This window comes from Camelus ferus, chromosome 13 (assembly GCF_009834535.1).
Source record: "Camelus ferus isolate YT-003-E chromosome 13, BCGSAC_Cfer_1.0, whole genome shotgun sequence".
NCBI classification, from domain to species: domain Eukaryota; kingdom Metazoa; phylum Chordata; class Mammalia; order Artiodactyla; family Camelidae; genus Camelus; species Camelus ferus.
In genome coordinates this window covers 63,842,119-63,863,001 of record NC_045708.1, presented here as the reverse complement: position 1 = coordinate 63,863,001, position 20,883 = coordinate 63,842,119, and the positions used below count along the sequence as shown (strand labels likewise).

General features: G+C 36.4%; 1 protein-coding gene across 3 annotated transcripts in view; it reads left to right on the top strand.

Moving 5' to 3' along the window:
* The window catches only part of SYDE2 (synapse defective Rho GTPase homolog 2), a 41,731-nt gene extending 22,912 nt beyond the window's left edge, over positions 1–18,819 (top strand). The window contains exons 5-8 of one of the 3 annotated variants that reach the window (XM_032494705.1): positions 5,091–5,272; positions 7,793–8,024; positions 12,385–12,432; positions 13,007–13,144. In XM_032494705.1, the coding sequence (XP_032350596.1) occupies positions 5,091–5,272; positions 7,793–8,024; positions 12,385–12,395 (425 nt within the window). In that variant the 3' untranslated portion in view covers positions 12,396–12,432; positions 13,007–13,144. Of the gene's footprint in view, positions 1–5,090; positions 5,273–7,792; positions 8,025–12,384; positions 12,433–13,006 lie in introns of all 3 variants that reach the window. The other 2 variants (XM_032494704.1, XM_006190189.3) reach the window with 2 other exon arrangements.
* The last annotated feature ends 2,064 nt before the right edge of the window (positions 18,820–20,883 follow it).

The window sequence follows — 20,883 nt, the reverse complement described above, 5'->3', positions numbered from 1 at the left end:
GCACATTAACCTCCAAGTTATTTCTGTTTTTCACGTGGATTGAGCATAAATGTCTAAATTGTATAAACACTAAGGAATGCAAAACATTGAGGAATGGCCATAGATTTAGAAACCAAAACATACTGAGGCAGTGTATGAGAGCCGTTTGAGAACAGACTACAGTAAGCAGTGAGTTCAGAACGAGTAACGTAGGATGCGGTAGATTAATGGATTTTAAAAATTAGTCTGTAGCACCAACCTCCGGAAATGTCAGTGATTCTATATTCAAATCTACCTCCTCTAATGTAGCTCTACTATCTATGTAAGTTTTACCTGAGAAAGAATGATTCTCACGGTTTTGTACTTGTAGTTTTCAATGTTCTGGTCCTAGTGAGTTAATCTTTCGTTATGGTGGATGCTGGTTGAGGATAAGGGCGCTGTCCCAGGAGACAGAGTCTCACTTGAAGAATACTAGATACTTTGCCGAGGCATTTGGACTACAGTGATGAGTAAGAGATTATCTCTGCCCTCAAGAACATTTGTCTAAAAGGGAAGACAGATGCAGACACAGCTTTTTATAATCTGTGAGGAGGAACACCTAACTTACCCTGGAAAAATGAAGGAAAGCTTCCTGGGAGAGAGGACTCCTCAGCTAACTTTTACAAGTTGAGCTGGACTTAGCGAGGCAAGTGTTGAGGAGAGTAATCTATTAGAAAAAACGGAGATGGGAAACCACCTGGCTTGCAGCACTTGTTAAAGAGGGTGAGTGGTAAGAGGTGGCTGGAATGCCCTCTCAGACTGGAAACCAGAACTGACAACGAGGATCGTCTGGAAACTGCAGAGTTAGAACGTGGTCATCTCCACCCACCCTCCCTCCCTCCCTCCCTCCCTGCCTTCCGTCCCTTCTTTCTTCTTTCTCTCACTTGGGTGAGTTTCCATGGAGTAGGTTTTATGACAGCACTTCCACATTAGAGGTGTCCAGGTAGCTAGGAGGGTGAACTAAGGTAAGGAGATGGTGATTTACCAACTTTTTGAGGTGAATATGTGTAATTCTATAATGATTGTCTTTTTCTTGTTATTCCTGCGTATTCCTGTGTGAAAAAAAAGCTTAAAAATTGTTCATTTGTGTTGCAGTGCTAAAGGGTAAATACTGAAAGATTATTTTTGTTTTTGTTTTTGTTTTTTTCCAAATCAAAACTGGAGTTTTAAACCTAAGACTCTGTATTCCTGGGATGCTAGCATGATGGTAGCAGTAAATCTCGGAGTGAGAATCCTACAGGAGAAAGGAGAGTCAGTGCATGGAAATGACCAGGGTCTACCTAATCACCCTTCTTTGTCTGGCAGTTAATGAGTTTATTTATTAAATGTTTATTGAACATGTACTATATGCCAGGCATTCTTCTAGGTACCAGGGACAAGTTAACAAATGAACAGTATCTCAGTTCTCATGGTGTATGCATTCCAGTGGGGGGAGAGGGTCCGTGATCAAGTCAATGAATAGTAAGGTACAGTAACTTACCCGCGACCAGCAGGGCGATGGGAACGATAATGATGCCTCCCGATGACCCCTGGTGATTCCTGCAGCGAGGGTGGTCAGAGAAGAAAGTTTCTCTGAGAAGTGCCTTTGGAGCTGAGATCTATATGATATGAAGTTAACCATTGGAAGATCTGGGACCAGAGTTTTAGGCAGAGAGAACAGGGTGAATTTTGTGATTGATAATAAAATATAGGTATTTCAAACCAGCCTCTGAGAGGTAGAAGTAGTTTCAGTGATTAGAATGCCTTTCTAAAAAAGAAACTGTGATGATACCTATGTCGCATCATGGGGATGAGCAGAATTTTCCTGTGTAAGTTGGTCCTTGGGCCTGAATGAAGGTGAGTGGCATATGGTTTCATAGTATCTAACTATTACAGGGCAGCTTAAGAGATGTAGCCAGAACCAGCTCTTTATTTACCTATAATTGCCTTTATTTTCTTCAAGTACATGATAAAAAATTTACTGTGTTGCATTAAATAAACTCCATCATAAATTTTCCCTAAGTCTCCTTTAAGTAGCTCCTGTATTATTAAAGATTGTCACCACAAACTTACTATCTTTAGGTTTTTATGTCCCCAGAGTGTTTGAAAAATGTTAAGAGGGCAAGATGGCTTAAGATGCTCCTATCACTAAGTTTCGGGGAAAAGGCCATATAGATAATTTCTAGGTTGATGAGTAGTTATATGGTCCATGTCAGAATGTAGTATAAATACCTCCTCTCTGTATCATTTTATAAAATCTTTTGATTATTTTACCTGTGAAGTTTGTCTGCTTGTAGAAAAGCAACTATAACTTTTACTTCACTGAACATAATGTACATTGAGCATACTTTAAATGCTTAATATTTGTTATAACAATTGTCCCTTATTTGCTCTCAAATTATAGTGAAGTAAGTAATCTTGAACTGGGATTCATTTAAAAGTCCATTTATATTAATGGTTGTTTAGTATATTAATTATATAAAGGATAATGGTATTTGAAATATATATTTCACTAAGTTACAAAGTTATCTTTTCTGGAGATCTTTTAGGTTTTTGTTTAACATAATTGCATTATAGGGCAAGTCTCAAACTAACAGGGCACATTGAGTTTTGTTAGAACTAACAAGTCTGGCTTTGTCAGGGAACAAGTATGAAACCTTTAAAAAAAAATTATGCCCTAAGGGCTTAATAGTGTATTTGGCAGCTGCAGAAAATTGCATTTTTACTTATTCTAATTGTCCTCTTAACACTGAATGTTGCTATTCACTGTAGGCAACTAATGATAGTAGTTATAAAGATCATGTGATGTAAGTTAGGGCATGGGAGTAAATTATTACTGCACACGTACTGTGTACAAAATGCCTTATCATTAACATCACTGTACGTCTAACACGTATTGGTCATTGTTATAGGCCAAGCACTTTATGTATGTTGTGTCTGTTTATAGATATCAAAGGAGGAGTTTGGTCAGTATTCTCTTGGTTCAACTGTTCTGTTTCCAGATTATTACCTTTTTACTGTTGAGTAGAAACTTGTGCTCTCTTAAGGAAAAAGGGTCTCTGGAGGCTTGTGGCACATTCTTGCACCACTTCTGCCTTTCCTATTTAATATCATCTGCAGAACTCTTGGGCATTCCCATTTGTTCAGTGAAGACTTTGATATCTCTCCTGTGGTTATATTTCCAGCTGAAGTCCTGCCATCATCCAGAATGATTCTGACGTACGGATGACCAACCCAGAACACTGTTCCTATGTAACCTAGCTATTGTTGGGTATCAGCTGATACCTTAACCTCTTTCTTGAAGCAGTCTTTCCTTGACTTCCTTGGCAGTGTATTTGCCAGTCCCCTGGCCCCCTCCCCTCTGTGCACTCCCACCTCTTCGTACCACTCAGACTTTTTAGCCCTTCTTCCTTGGCCACCTTTGGAAGATCCTCTTGGTTGATGCTCTTGAGGGCCTTCTCTTATCACTCAGCCTTCTCACGTCACTCGGTGTGCCTCCCTACAATCTCAGTCATCCCCAAGTTCCAGTTACCGTCTTTAAGTTGACCATTCTCAGATCAGCCACCTCTTTCCTGAGCCTCAGATTTTTATATCCAGTTGCCTTGAATATCCCATAGATACCTTAAGCTGAATATGTTCGAAACGAAACTCCTTTCTATCCCCTGAAACATGGTTTTCCTCCTTTTTTCCCTGTTTCAAGTAATAGAGCTACTTAGTTGCTGAAACCCCAGATCTAGGAAACATCCTTACTTCTCCTTTTCCTTCAAAATGACAGATGGATTTTTAACTCAGTGGTCCTATTTTGGGAATTTGTCCTACCAACATACCTTGCATACATACAAAGTGATGATGTGCAAGATTATTCATTGTAGTATGTTTTGAAATAACAGCAGATTAGAAACAATCCAAATGGCTGCAGCAACTGACTGGATAAAAGTGTGGGACATCAATACATTGAAACACTGTGATGTGGCTGTAAAATGTTTGAGAAAGCTCTCCATGCATTGAAAATATTGCAAGGATATGATGTTAAATGAAAAAGCAAGAAACGGAACAGGACATGTATGCTACTTTTTATGTAATAAAGAGGAACAAATAGTAATATATTACTTATATTTGCATAAGCAAACACTGAAGGATGCATAAGAAACTGATGAACCATGGTTCTATCAAAATTTTCTAAATGTATCAGATGGAAAACTTTGTTTATGATCATGTTTAAATTCAAATTAAACTTTCAAACTAAGTTCTCAGCTAAGCTGAGAGCATTTTCTAAATCAATATTGTCTATATTTAGATTTTTGCTGCCAGAAGTATCTCCTGTTTTCCCTTGTGATCACATTCTAGCCTTTAGCTAGTATCTTACCTACCTTGTTTATATATAACCACCATTAATTACCCTTTCCTGTTCCCTTTACTATAGGTATATTGCCTCTTAGTTCATAACCACTCATGATGTGTTTAGAATCGACTTCCCTTGTTCCCATTATGTGACAAGTCTCATGTTTTCTGTTCTTGGCTTTTGGTTTCATTTGTTTGGTTTTAGGAATGATTTTTTTCCCCATAATATAGCATTAGAGATTATCCAACTATCCAGTATTTATGTTTAAGCCACATCTTCTGCATTAAAGAGGATGTATATTTATACAGCTCGCTTATTTGCAAAGGCTTATGAAAAGTCTAGAAATTTAAAATTCATATAATTTGAATTATTTGCAATTAATTTTAATATGCCTTATTTTCTTTGTTTTTACCTGTATTTAGAGGAGCTTTTTTGGGGGGTGGCAGAGTCAATATGGTATATGGATCAAGAATTACTTTATGAGCAACAGACCTAACATGTATGATACTTAGAAATTACGCCTGTGAGTTTTTAGCATGCTGTCAAAACAAAAAGACAATTAATGAGGGATTTTATAAGGATACAAATGCTAGTGTTTTGTTATAATACTTTCTTTTTATATTGTTGCTTTGATTGTTTTCAGAATATTAAAAGTTCACTGTAATAATACTTGGAAAAAAGTTCACCACAGTGTTTTATTTTACTCTAAAGACTGATCGCCATCTGTCTGTGGTTTGTTTGTTTTCAAAAGGTGTTCTTAAGGATTATTTAAGAGAACTTCCTTCTCCTCTGATAACAAAGCAGCTTTATGAGGCCGTATTAGATGCAATGACCAAAAATCCTTTGAAGATGTCATCAAATGGTTGTGAGAATGACCCAAGTGACTCTAAGTACACGGCTGACCTGCTGGACTGTCTGCCTGACGTGGAGAAGGTACACATAGGTGGTACACAGCCTTCCTGCAAGCTCGCTAATGAGTTACATACTTACTCTAGAGCTGCAGATACTTTTTTAGGTATTTGACATTTGCAACGCTCATGAGTTTTAGGTCTGCCTGTACTAAGGGCTACTTGAACACCGTAAATCAGGAAACTGCTTCTTAAACAGAATAAATCTAGAAAGCATTTTTATCTTTTCTGTATATGAATTTAGCCCAGCCATGAATACTCCCTATAAGTTTTTAAAGAGTATTGTTATCTTATTCTTCCAACAATGTATGTTAATTATAGGAAAATCGAGAAGATATAGGAAACAAGAATGGAAATTATAATTATCAATATCTAAAGGCAATAATAATTAACTGTGGTTGATTTCCTTTTAATATTTAAAAAATATGGTAATTGTTTTGGTGTACATGGCTTAGCCTCAAGACTTAAGCAACCCTGACCACCTCCGTTTCCCTCCTGCTTGCCCCTTCCCATTTGCCCCCTCCCCACAATCTGAATCCTGGGACCAGTGCCCTCAGGTATGCCTGCAGGAGAAACAGGATGACTGGGGCTGCAGAACCAGCCTTAGCCTCACTTTTGCTGTTGTTTCTTAGAATAAAAGGGAAAGTAAGGGAAAGAAATGTGGCCAGGCTTGTCCAAGTGAGGCCAATTTTGCCTTTATTTTTTATCATCTGAGGGCAGAAAGTCCAAGAGTGAGTGGGCAGAAATATTTTAAGCCCAATAACTTGATTAACTAGTTTACTGTAGTCATCTCAATGGCCCGTGCTCTGTGCAGTCAGATTAGCAATTACTACTCCTTTAGGTGGTGGAGGGGAACAGCTACAGAGAGGTGGGCAGAAGCAGAAGGGTGGGGTGAAGAGGCAGAAATACTCCCTCACCAGTACAAGGTACAGTTGTAAGTGTCATTCTACTTACAAGTGAAGCTTTGAGTGTCAGGGAATTTAAGTCACTTGCCCAAGATTGTATAATTTTTTTGAGTGTTGTTGTCTGTCACATGAATTTAGGTCTTTCTGGCCTGAAAACTCATGCTGTTAATATTCTTTCTGAAAAGGCTGCATAATATTCCATTGAGTGGATTTGACAATTTATCACTACTCTTTTTTGTACAAATTTAGGTTTTGAACCTATTTGTATATGTTTGTACACAGATTTCTTTTCAGTTGGAGTTACTTATTTAGAACAGAATCTCAGAGTGGAATCACTGATTTCAATGATACGAGCATGTCAAGTCTCTTCATACATGTTTTCATATTACTTTTCAAAAGGGATGCAATGATTACGTATTTTGGCTGATCTTCTTTAGTAGACCAAAAAACAAAAGGATTTCTTATTTTAGGCTGCATTTCTTGGTCTGCTATTGAGATTGAACCTAATACATTTAACCAGACTGTGTGTGTGTGTGTGTGTGTGTGTTTGTGTGTTAACTGTGTTAGCACAATGTGTGACTGGTTTTGGTTTTGAGAGATCAATTATAGTCTACCCTAACTTCCATTTCCCCCTTCATTTCTTCCTTTCACAGCCAGACACTGAACGAGTGTTTATTCTGGGGGTTATCACTTCTTCACCACCCCTTTACTACTCAACATGTTACTATCTGGCTTCCTACCCCATTGCTCTGGGCTTTTTCTTGCTGAAGTTACTAATTACCTTCTAATCACCAAATCCAGCTGTCATTTTTGGTTCCAGAAATAATATGTCATTTTGGTTTTTTTCTTTTTTTAATAATTAAAAAAAAACACAGGTTATATTCATTCATTTCTTCGATACAGTTATGAAGAAGAAATTACACTTATTTTATTTTGTTAAATGATTGATCATATGCCAGTACATCAGAAATCATAGTTCCTTTCTGTAATTGCTTAAACCTAAACAACCATTCTGCTTCTTGAGCAAACTCCCCTTACTGGTTTCTTCAAGGATTTAAAAAAATATTTTTTCAATAAAAATATTTCTCATTTCTCATGGTACTATTTTTCCCTTTCCCATGGCTTGTCTACTTAAAATACGTATTAGTTAAGAAGTGCATTGGCCTTCTTCCTACTCTGGATCATAATAGAACCTGGCCATGGTTAGCTTCCTAGATTTTAGGGTGATGGTCCCTACTCATGACTAGAGGATTTATCTGAACTTAAAAATGAGCACCCTTATCCTAACCCCTTTTCCCTCACAGCCTTTGCTGTTGTCTTTTTAGAGAAGGGAAGAGAGGGAAAGTTGATGGTATATTTTCCTAGGGACTCCAGCTGAAATTTGGAATGCATTCATGAGCATTTTATAGAATGTATATTTTAACCATTTAATGAATCAGATTATGACACTGAAACCTAAAGATCCTGTGTAATTCCGTAAGAAAATGTTTCAAGTTTCAAACATCCAACTTACAAGAAAATCTTTGAAACAACTTTTTAAAAGTGACAGGATACCGATTCATATTTCTTGCTATGAAGTGTGTCCTTGAATTTGTCCCTGTATGACTGTATTAAGCAAAATTTAATGTGATTCAATCTAGGCAACCCTAATGATGTTGTTGGATCATTTGAAATTGGTGGCTTCTTATCACGACGTGAATAAGATGACTTGCCAGAACTTGGCTGTGTGCTTTGGACCAGTACTGTTGAGTCAGAGGCAAGAGACGGCCACCCATAACAACAGAGTTTTCACTGATTCGGAAGAACTCGCGAGTGCTTTGGATTTTAAAAAACACATTGAAGTTCTTCATTACTTACTGCAACTCTGGCCAGGTAAATGATTCTATGGAAATATTTTTCTCTTTCAATGATAGGGTGTTTGAATTAACTAATCATTAAATATGCCTGTGTATGATTGAAGAAAGTCTTTTCTAGATTTTACTTTCTGAAATAGTTACAAGTTGATACCTGCCCTTCCAATTTCTCCACTTAAATTTTCTGCTTTTGCCGATACTGTTGTAGACATAGAGATCAATGTACACACATTTTGGATTTGGTCAGCTCTGGATTTGAATCCTCAATGTGTCACTTATTATGAGTTTGACCTTTGGCAAGCTCCTTAACATCTTAGAGCCCCAGTATCATATTTTGTCATGTGGCTTTAATAATATGATTATAGAATTTATAGGAAGATTAAATAAAAAATTACTTGTGTAAGGTGCTCAGCACAGCTCTTGGCACATAATAGGTACTCAGTAAATAATAACTTCTTCACTCTTCTTATTTTTATTTCAACTGATTTAAGCAGGGTTTATTTTTCTCCTTAAATCAGGTTCTTCTTCTTGACATCTTTACTGTGTTCATGGTCATTCTTCAAATTATCCAGGCTTGAACTGACAATGATCTTTGATCTTTCCATCTTTCTTACCCATCCCTTATTCCAGTCAGTAACAAAAGGCTGACAGTTATTTTTCTGATACATCTCTTGTATAATTTCCAAGCTAAAAGGAATATGTATTTAATTAGATGTTTTATAAAGGATCTTGTATTTAAGTTCCAAAATTTTCTTATCCCGTAGTAACCCCTGCTCCCTTCCCCCACCCTGCATAGCACCAAGTGTGAAGGTACTTACGCTTAGTGGAGCGCACAGTGCTAGAAGTGCTGGGGTCAGGCTTGGATTCAGATCCGGATTGTGGCACGCCCAGCAGTGTGGACTCAGGCAATACCTTTGTTTTCCTAAGCCTCAGTTTACTTCTCTATAAATAGTGCCTACCTCAGGGCTGTCCTGAAGACTGAGATAAAATACCTAAGGCAACAGCAGAGTGTTTAGCATAAAGCTAGCCCTCCCTCAGTAAATGCGCTTTGTGACTCTTTTATTGATGAGTATGAGAAGGATAGACCGGAGTACGAAGGGTTGCTTGACTTAGTCTTTAAAAAGAATCTAATTAATTTTTAAAAGTGAGTTAAAAATTAAGCTAATAAAATTTTTTAACTTTTAAATTTGTAAAGTTAACATTTTTGCTTTTTTTTTTAAATATAGACTTAAAAAATCATTTCTAATTTAGATTTTAACTGAGTTAGTATTATTTATTATTTAAAAGTCCTGAATGAAGATTCTCTGGCTAATTGGTCTGATTTCTGCATTTGGTGCCCAACATAAGGGATCTCTCAGGTTCAAGTTTTAAATGTGTTTCCTAGCATTTTCTAAAGCTGCTTTAATTTTAATAAAAATGAGGAATTGGAAGAGGAGCCATCTTATCATTCTAATCACAAAGGGAGATTTGATTATCTGGAGATACTAAGTTTACTGTCAGTACCTGAATTCTTTATCATAAGAGAAAAAAAAAGGGCACTATGAACTCATCTACAAAACAAAAATAGACTCGAAGACATTGTAAACAGTCTTGGTTACCAGGGAAAGTGGGTGGGAAGGGATAAATTTAGGAGTTTGAGATTTGTAGATGTTAGCCACTATAAATAAAAATAGATTTTAAAAATTCTGTATTAGAGCTTAATGTTATTTCATTATTTTGTAATAGCCATTTTAGTTTTGGGTTTAGAAGTAAAAACTTATGTCGTATGTTATAGAAAAAAGGCAGGTTCAGATCTGAGATTCACTGCACAGTAATTTCAGTGACAACCTTAAGCAACTATCTCTTCGTGTGTAGCCCCTTATTCCAAAGATTTGTTTGGTTGGATTTAAAAATAACTGCCCCATTTCTATAACCTGTTATTTTTCTTTAGTTATAGTACCTCAGACAAAGGACAGAACAGAGCAGAAAGATGAGAGGAAACAGCAGTTAGTTTTGCTCTCTAAGTCACTTGCTTTTAGATTCAAGAAGAGGCAGAAATCAAGTGACTGAGCCTGAGAAAATTGATGGCGATGTAGAGGGTGGGCCATAGGGTACTGACCTGGTGAATGCCCATCGCCGTGCATTCACCAGAAGGCTTTGGCCCTCCTTGCTGTGCGAATCCTACTTAACTCTTCTTCTTGGAATTTCCCCTACTCCAAAGATAAAAAAGAGTCAGTTCCATTCTTTCCTTGCCCACCTTCCTTTTTACTTTCTTAACTTTTTGTTCTGTGTTATTTTTTGTGTTTTTCTTAACTTTGGGCAAGAATATAATTTGCTTTGAGCTTTCTACTTGAGAAATCTTGCCTTCGAAGTGATCAGTTAGAACCCTGCCATATTGGCCCTGGAAGGTAAAAGTCATCCTGCCAATGACTGTTCAGACTGTCTTCTGCCAAAGCCCTAAGATCTTTCGAAGCAGCTTTGGGGCCAGATTGGCAACAGATAGATAAAAGAGCAAAATGGAAATATACTTCCCTTTTGACCAAAACAGTTTTCTTTTCCTCTTTTTTATGTACTGGGTTTTTAATTTTTTACAAAGTTGTTTCTATTTAAAAATAGATTTGCTGTTTTTCAAAGAATATTGAAAATTACTGATAGGATACTCTTTCACTTTACAGGTGGGGAAGTGGCTTTAGAGGGTGTGTGACTCTTAGACCAGCTATTTGCTGTGTCATGTTTTCTATAATGAATAGATTTGGAGCAGAGTTTTTTTGTTTTGTTTTGTTTTTGTTTTTTGTGTCTTTTTGGAAAAGCTATCAATTTCCCTAATTCTTTTTCTTTCATTTTTCTCATACACTAAGCTTCATGAGGTCAGAGACTATATTTTGTTTACCCTTAAATCTTCATGTCCTAACAGAGTACTTGGCACTTACAAGGCACTCAATTTCTTCTGTTAAATAAGGTAATTATACTATAGACAAAAGGCTAATAAAATGGTGATTAAAAATATAAATCTATTGATAGAAAATAAGATAACAAAGTTTATTAATATTTATCATTACATTTTGAAAGTTTTCCAGCAACTTTACAGACTGCATTTTTCATTTTATTCTGTTGAAGATGGGTGGTCATGAGTGCTGGGAAAACCAGAACTTTTCTTTTGGGGTTAAAATTAACCATTTAATCTGCATATTTAATAGGGAACCATTTTACCATCAGTAGTTTAAAAAGCTGGTGAAGTTGATTTTTTAGAAATTGAATTTTTAATCTAAAAGATATAAAATACTATCACTGATATCTTAAATATTTTCCAAGAAAATATACAAAAATAATGTTTGAATGGGGATTTGATTAAACAACTTTAAGCAATTGGAAACAAAATGAATATGGGTTTTGCAGGTGAATGTCAGAAAATGCAGACAAAATGAACCACGCTTGGCATAGAGTCAAAAATGTTAACTTTGGTTGGATCACAAACCAGATGATCTCAGTGTTAGCAGAGTGCTGTAACGCGTTGGCAAAAACAACAGGCATGACACTTAAGCTCTAAGAGGAACAGAAGTCGCACAGAAAATAAAGGGGGAAAAGCAAGGAGACTTAGTGGAGATAAGCAGCTACAGGAGAAAAAGGAATATGAATAATTAAACAGTGGAAAAATTCAGATATCCATTCTGCAGTTACATCAGTTAATGGCATAGGACATTCTATATTAATACCGTTATTAAAGATCAAGTTAAAGTAAATATCAGACCTTTATCTTCTAGAAAATTGTAGATCAAGAGTTTTTAGCTATTCATCATGATATATAATAACCATCATAAAAATACAGATAAATAGAAATATTAAAAACATACCTATACACAGTTATCAAGTATCTAAGTAAAAAACTTATGTGAGCTCTGAAAATTATAGGTATCACTCCAAGTCTGGAAAACTAGGACCATATACATGTTTGTATTATTCTTCAATTATCTTATCCTGTACAGTAGGAAACAAGTATTTATTATATATTGGAGAGTGTACAATTGGTGTGTTATCACTGATTATACGTTCTCTCTGTCTTAGTGAAGGGCAGTATGAATGGAGAGGCACTTACTAATGGAGAATAAATAATCAGAAAAAGAAAGGTGTGATGGGCAGTTATTAATGGCTGTGCCCGAACATTTAAATTAAGTCCATTTTAGATGCAGAAGAGCCTTCGAAGTGTGTTTTGTTTTATACACACAGAAGAGTAAGCGGTAAAGCCTTGGTTTGTTATGAAGTAATGTGTGTCCCCATGGTAATCTGTTTGGCCAGTGCAATGCATATTCTTTGAAGAAATTAGTCTTAATACGAGGAATGTTATTTGAGATTGTTGGATTCCTAACCAGAATGGGGAAATAAAATATCTGTACTATTTTCAGGCAATAAATGAAGACTGTTAGTAGCTAATGCTGTATAATCAAACTCAGGTAACAAGTGGTCAAGTCTAGTATTCGTGCATTTTTATACAAGTGAAATTTGGGCTGCTCAGTAAAGTAAATTATGACACTGCTGCTAATGGAATTGCAAAAAACCACAAAGGTCAGAACTTTTAGAGTGAGCACGTTAGATGCCTTGGCTTCATTTAGATGTTTGCAGATGAAGGAACTTCTTCTTTTGTTTTGTTTGTACACCATCATGCCTTGCCTGCTTTTTGCTGTAGCTTTTAATTTAGAAGAAGCTACCAGCTTAGCTACTGTTTGAATTTCAGCTGGATATTAACTTGCACAGGAAGTTAATCCACACTGGAAATTTGATTTATTTGGGGGTGCTAGAGAGCATGAATTAGCACCACTGAACAGTCTGCTAGCTCCTGTCCCTAATCCTGATTGTGTCTGGTGATAGAAAAAATAATGATGGAATGCTTTGTTTTGGTACTGTGCATGTTTTTGTTTTTATGCATGTTTGTAGTTGATTATTAAATGGCTTATCTTTAGCTTTGCATCTTTAAATTGGACTAAGTTGGATTACTGTCACAAAAGCAGATTTATTGTTTGTTTCTAGTGCAACGTTTAACTGTCAAAGAATCAGAGCAGAAGTCTTCTCTAAATTATTTGAGGCGGAAGAAAGAACGACCTTACCTGTTACATTTGAGTGGTGCTGGTTCATCAGGAGTACTCAGGCCAAGGCAGACCAGGTTAGACAGCCCACTTAGTAACCGTTACGCAGGAGACTGGAGCAGCTGCGGAGAAGACTACTTTTTAAATGCAAAAGAAAACTTAAATGATGTGGATTATGATGATGTCCCTTCAGAAGACAGAGAAAATGGAGAAAACTGTAGCAAAATGTGTGAACCAGGTATCATGATTGAACAGCCAACTCCCATGTCCAAAGAGTGCACATTTCAGACATACTTGACGATGCAGACAATTGAGTCTACTGTGGACCAAAAAGTCAATCTCAAAGATCTACAAGAAAGTATTGACACTTTGATTGGAAATCTGGAGCGTGAGCTCAACAAAAACAAGCTTAATATGAGTGTTTGAGGTTGAGAGCGTTTATTTTTTCATGATGTCTTAAGTTTTAAATCAATCTTTCTTACTTTCTTGTCTCTCTCACAGTGATGTCTTAAGTTTTTTTTTCCTGAAACCTCCAGTTACTTTCTAACAAGTTCATGTGATTCAATTAAAAACACCATTCATTAACATAATTTTTACTGATTTCATTAGAAAATTCTCCTTGGGGTGAAGATAACTTGGACTTCTTGTGGATATTTTGTTAAATCTTGCCAGTTCTATGGACATAACTTTAAAATGCACTTCTAAAGTTCAGAGAAGTTACTAGCCCCTCAGGATTTTTGTGCTTTACAGGAACTGCTTTTCTGGAGCTGAAGCAGATGTTCTGTCTGGAGGAGTGTTGCAGCTGCTCAGTCTGATTTGCAGTCCGAGTTCATGCACACTGCAACATCATTCGATCACTTTTCATTTGCAATGCAAATGCTGCTATAAGAAAACCTTTTTATAAATAAAAGTAAAATTATACAAATATTAATGTATTCTTATTAACATTCAGTAATTATTTAAGCTTATAAAATTCAATATTTTTATAATCCCCCAAATATGTATATATTTATAAGTGCATATATGTATAGGAATTAGATGCGGGGAGGGACTGGCTGCAGAATCACATGTATCTTTAAAATATATGTCATGAGGCCAAAATCATTAGTTTAAAAAAGTCTTTTTCAGGGGAAGAACATTTAAGTTAAAGGAGGAGTTGCATAGAAACACTTGAGCCAAAACACTAGAAGCATCTGAATAGAAAAAATAGGCTTCCCTTTTTTGAGTCACAGAAAGTCACAGTATCTCCAGTGAGAAGTCGTCTTTTAAATTGAAATCTAATTTTTTAAGGTATTAAGTGCCGAGACTTCTGCACTGTTGACTTTAATTTAAAAAATCTTCACCTGTTCTATGCATTTTTATGTCCTGCTTTTTAAAACAAGGTAATTATTCTTAGAACATATTTATTTGTAATAGTACATATACAACATTGATTTTATAATTACTTTCATTTGTTTCAAAAGAAATCTTGCCAGCATACCACGTTATTGATTTTTAAAAATTAACTTAGTTTGGCTAAGTATATCTACAAGATAGTCATAGCAATCACAACAGTGTCTGAAAATGTAAATTTAGAGGACTTTTTAAATTAAATTGGAATGTATTTTTTTAAACTTTTATACCTACAGACTGTGTAATTTAAAAATTATAAATAAAATTTGAATTACCAACTTAAGATGTAGCAGCCATTAAAAAAACTGACTTCTTGATGTTTTTCTAAATATTAAGGTATTTAACTATTTCTATGCAATATACATTGGTAAATGGAACACCTTGTTATTTAATTTGCAATTTTACTTGTTAAAAAACCAGATAAATAACTATTTTTATATGAAACTTTCATTTTTTAAAGCTTTGTATAACAATTCAGAAGAATACCAAAAGAATATGTGGTAGATATATATATATGAGTAAGCAGTCAAAAGTAACGTACCTTAAATGTTTTGTAAGAAGACTGTGTCAGTCTTCTTTCTGTTTGCTATATCGCGCATATTATATGAGTTGAGTAAGTTGTTCCAGAAATGTAAAAGTTTTATTAAAGTATTATAACCTTGGTGTCATCCTATTAATATTATAATGATTTCAAGGATCACTTATTTTAAAGTCTTTTTTTTTAAAGAACATGTTAAAGTATTGGACCATAATATATTATCCATAAATATATGTAATAACATTTTTTTTCAACTAAAATTCAGTTTTACAGAACCTGCAGGACTTTAAGGACCACACTTATTTTGTTACATTATTTTGGATGGGAATAGTTTTAAAGTTAATCACTGCCATCTTAAATAGAAAATGCTAAATTTGTTGTTTAAATCACTGTCATAATAAATCTCTTTTATTGACTCTGCTGTATTTAGTAGTGCTCAGTAGGTTTATGCCTTTATTTTAAATGGCCTTTTACCTCAAGTCTTTTCTGAGTTTTTAATGCCTGCTTTTTATAATCTTCTAGAATCTTCCTACACTGTTAGTCAACTGTCATTCCCTTCTAAGCCCTCAAGTCCTAATGGTTTTTAGAATTAAAAACAATTTGTGGGGAGGGTATATAGCTCAGTGGTAGAGTGCCTGCTTAGCATGCACAAGGTCTTGGGTTCAATCCCCAGTACCTCCACTAAGAAATAAGTAAATAAAATAAATAAACATAATTACCTACCCCCCACTAAATTTTTTTTTAAAAAAGTTTTAACTTTAGTGCATGTTCCTGAAAAAGATTCTCAACAATTCAGGTAGATAGAAAATAAGTAACAGTGCTCCTCCCTGCCATCCACCCCAAGCCCACTTCTCAGAGGTAACAGCCACTGTTTAATCTTCAGGCAGCTAACCCCACCCCCACCCCCACTCCGGGTTCACTGCTACTGTTGTTCTTGGATCGTCATTTAGACAGTGTTGATTGTCCATTATGAGTGATAGCAATTATCTCATTCCATTCCTCCTCTCCATTTTTTTTTTTAGTTCTTGTTTTGATTTTCTCTATAACTTTAATCAGTAATCTTTATTCCTTGATCCATCGGTTTTGAACAGTATCTCTTGACCCAATACCATTGTGGAAATGACCAGCCCTGTACTTCTTTCCAGCTTACTACTACTCTTTACCTCCAACTTCTGTAAGTTGTATTATTTATGTTATCATTCATTAGTAGATGTGTATTATTTGGGAGAACTAAACTGGACTTACAGTTTTCCTTTACATATTGACTCTAAAAACTGCAAATCAATAACTGGCAGTTGTGCTCAATTGTGCAAAAGTATTCATGGGCAAACCAGGTGATTCTATCTCCAGTCTTACATCCTTAATCTACATCCTTATATACTATTTGAAGCAACATACAGGACAAAGGTCAAATGGATTGTTCTATCTTACAGGCATCAGCTTCTCCAAATCATGCTGTGTGGTGTTTGTTTCATAATCGGGTCATGGCTTTTGCAGACTTTTAGCTTTCCTGGAATAAGTAATTGCTTTTTTTGTTTGTTTGAACAGAAGAAAAATACTTTCTTCACTATAACCCTTTTATCATACTATTGAATTACCAAATTTGTTCAGAGTGCTTTTAGCTCTCATCCTGGGATTCCTGAAGTACGCTTTTTTTTATTTTTCTTTGACAGAGAAACATATTTTCTTCACTCTAACCCTGAAACCGTTTTAAGCTTCTTAATCAGCTTTATCAGACTTGGGCAGGGTGATTTTTAGTTGTCACCCTGGGATGTGTTTTCTTTGCACTCCAATGTGCTACTTTTTTTTTTTTTTTTGGGGGTATTTTATTCTTTCTTGATTTCATTTTTTTCTTTTTTGATGTGTTTGCAGAAGTATATTTATAGGTTTTTCCCCCATCCCCCCAAAAGAGGGTGCGTGGAGATAAACTGAGTCCTTGCGTATCTGACAAGGCCTTTATTTCTTCCCCACACTTCATTTTGATTGGACTTGGAGTTCTGGGTTCAAACTCATTTCCCTTTAGAACTTTAAAGATATTTCTCTATTATCTTCCAGCACCCAGTTTTGCAGTAATCCAGGTGAGAAAGATGGTGATTCAGGCCAGGGGAGAAGCAATAGCAGTGGTGGGAAGTGGTGCTATTTTCAATATTTTCTGAAGTAGGAGCCAAAGAAATCTGCCAAATGGACTGTGAGAAAGGAGTGAGGCCCGGGAACTGAAGGATGGACCTGCCATCAGATGGGGTTGAGATGACTCCATTGTGTTTTTTAAATGCGTCCCTTGTAGTGGGTGTTGCTAGTGTAATACAGTGGTTATGAGATGCCTTATAAAGTCCTGTTAACTATGAAGTACTGGTGTTTCTGTGCCTGGTGATGACGCCCACAGAGTCACTGCAAGAGCAAGAAAGCAAGGGGACGTCATATACACCTCAGCAAATCCCATCTCATCACTGTCTCTGGAAAATTTCAAGTTATATTATATAATACAAAATTAGGGGCCCTGAAGAAACAGGTTTGGGAGTGATGTGATTCCTAGAAAGGATTTAGTTCCAGACCACAGAATGACTTTTAGACTTAGGATTTTATAATTTAAAAACATCAATTTTTAGGTACTTGGATAGTGATAAAATTGTATTATGCTTAATAATTAATCATAACAAGCCCTAATCTGGGTCCTGCTGACCTGGGGAACTTGGTACAAAGAGGAATGCCCTCTCTCTTTTCCCTGCCCAGCGTTCACTTTGAGCTCAGTAAGGCTCATGTATGATAAGCGTTGAAAAGCCCTCATTCCTGAATCAAAGTCCCCGTCAGACGTATCAGATTGTGCCCCAGCTTCCAGGAGTCAGAGAGCAGTTAGCTAGCATCCTTTCCCTGAAACTTAGGAAACGGTAGGTTCTCTGAATATAAAAGGGATTCCGATGCTGAGCAGACTGAGCAGTGACAAATGTCCACGACAGTTTCCCAGGCTTCATCTCACCCCATCGCCCCAAACTCAGAGTCTCTTACCCCTCATATGCAACCCGTCCGCAGTTCTGCCCACGATATAGCCTGAAACTGTGCACATAAGTTTGTCACTACTAACACCCTAGTCAAAGCCACCATTACCTCTCAGTCTCCTCCTATTTCTTCTCTTTGCCATCACTCTCCTTTCTCCACACCCGCAGTCCATTCTGTCCCCAGGAGCTGAAGTCGTCTTTAAGAAAGATCAGCCGCATCGTCACCCGGCCCTGGCCCTTGCTCCCTGTGCTCTAGCAACACCGAGGACCTCATTCCTGTCTTAGGACCTTTGCACCTGCCGTTCCCAATGTCTGGAAAGCTCCCTTTCCAGATCTCACTTGGGCGGCTTTTTTGTCATCTCACGTCTCTGCTCAAATGCCATTTCAGAGGCGGCCTCTGAAAACCCAATCAGTAGATGCTTTGAGAATTGCGGGAGGAAGAAGATGGAGATTTCTGTTTCTTGTAACAAGTACAAAATAGTTATGCTACTGTAAGATTAAACTATAGACATTTATAAGTTTGGAAACTTTCCTGCCTTATCTTCATGGGACATTTATCAATATCTAAAATTACCTTGTTTATTTGATTGTGATCTGTGTCCACCCTTCTTGAATGTAATTTCCATGGCAGCAGGGACCTTGAATATCTAGTTCATTGCCATATGCCTAGGAGTTATAACACAGAAGACATTCAGCTAGTTATTAATAAATGAATGAATAAAAAGGGGTTCTTAGAGAATGGTTATCTTTTTGGCGGGAAAAGACTAAGGACTATGAGATGTAATGTCTATGTGAGTTTTATTCCTGGGCAATAAATCATTTGTGGTTAAGAAAGTTATGTTTCCTTTCTTTCTTTTTAAAGTGATTTGTGTTTCTTTTGGAACTAGAATGGCATTGGGACAATTAGTGACTTAAAGAGTTAATGGGTTGGTAGTTTGGGGTAATTTTTTGCTGCAGAGTTCAGGAGAAACAATTATTTAAATGATATGTGTATGAAAAAGCTTATCTCACTAAAGAAAAGAAGGTTTCTAAGAAAGCTTTTGTTAAAATGCATCATTTCTTTCTTTACAGAAATCGTGACAAAAAAAATCCTCTTAATTTTTGTACACTTTTTATTAGAACTGCAAAAACCTGTTTTTCATCTTATTAAAAAGTTTTTTCATATAGTTGAATGAACCCCATAAATAGGATTTTTTAATTAGAGAGAAAGGCAGAGACCACTTTAGGGGACAGGCATTACACTTAATGTTTTTATTTTTCTCAAACAGGTGTTTGTTTTAAGGAAGTGAGAAAATGCCTAAATACTGCCCTTGAGTTGGGTTAACTTAATCCTTATTCGTTTGATAAGGCCATTGGCGTGCTTTGAAGCCAGTTGAGTGAATCTTTCTTTTTTTGCTTAATGGAGGTATTATGTGGTGAAAACTTGGTGTTGGCCTCCACATTCTGCATACTTCTTCAAATGGAAATTCTACTCTTCAAAATACACTCTTCCAGGGAGAGTTTAAAATTCCAACTGTAGAAAGGTACAATGGATATTAAATCAAGAACGGGGAGAGTCCCCTGCAGTCAGGATGTTTTTGTGAAAGTGATGAGCCCACATCTCACTTTTTTTCCTACTGAACAGTGACCGCTTGTTCCTGACCTTTGTTCAAGACAGGGATCCTATTTGCATCTGTTCTTGCCTGACTTTTACCCCCCCCCCCCCGGTCCCCAGGGTAAAGCCCACATTTTAACCTAAGAGCAAGTCTGAACCATTAGGTAAGTGAAAACAGCTTGTCTAAACCCAGTAGATGAGAAATGTCAGAGCATAGGGTGCCACCTGTCCTACGCTAATGGACCTGTGATCTGTACGTGATGTCAAGACTCACCTGTGCATAAAAGAAGGCATGTTAATGTCTTTTCCATCAAAGTTTTATTATAAACACTTTAAAGTAAAAGAAAAGTTTAAAATTATACAATGAACAGTCACATACTTACCACCTAGATTCTATAATTATAAGTATTTTGCTATATTTGCCTGATCCAATATCTGTCTTACTTTTTGGTACATTTTAGAATAAATTGCAGACTTCCAGTACACTTCACAATGTGCCATTTTGGATACAAAGAAAAAAAAAAAGAATTGGAGATATACTTTATGTGACTACAATTAACCTCTAAAAGAGTCACATAATATGTGAATTCACCACAAACCCTAGATTTCATCATGGTTAGAAAGACCCAACGTTGCTATGAAAAGCCTCTAAAAAGTAGCATGTATTTTAGGTAGCTTGTGTTCCTTTCCACATTACTTTTAACTACCCCAGACTTCCATCATTCACAGACAACCTTTACAATTTCTACCATATTCAATTACCAGGTGTAATATTACTTTCTCCTTTTCTCTAAAAGTTTTTTCAATTAAATTTATTATTAGATTAAAACTTCATATTGCTACCATAAATGGAAAACCAGTATCATTCGTCATAAACAAGTTAACCACATATATTTTTCAATACACTAAAATAAATTCATAACGTACACCTTGGCATGCATACCACACTTAGAGAAATACTGAATTATAGTCCTCATCCTTTCCAATTTTCCTATCACAAGCATTGGGACACAAGAAAAGTCAAAACTGCATTGAAATTTGGACACATAGATGACCCTGGGCTGTTCTCTTTTTGGGGAACAAAAGCACCATATCTAGATTTGCCCAAGTCTTACTCTGAGCTGGCGTGAGAGACAGCTGAAGGCTTTCCTACAGCAGGGCTTGGAAGGGTCTGTCTGCAGCGGGAGATTGTGTCCCAGGCGGGGCCCAGTCTTCCTGAGCCCTGTTCTGTCGACCCCAGCTGCCCTGCAGGCTCCGCACCGGCAGGAACAGCACCAAAGCCCAGTCCCTGCAGCCTGAATTCC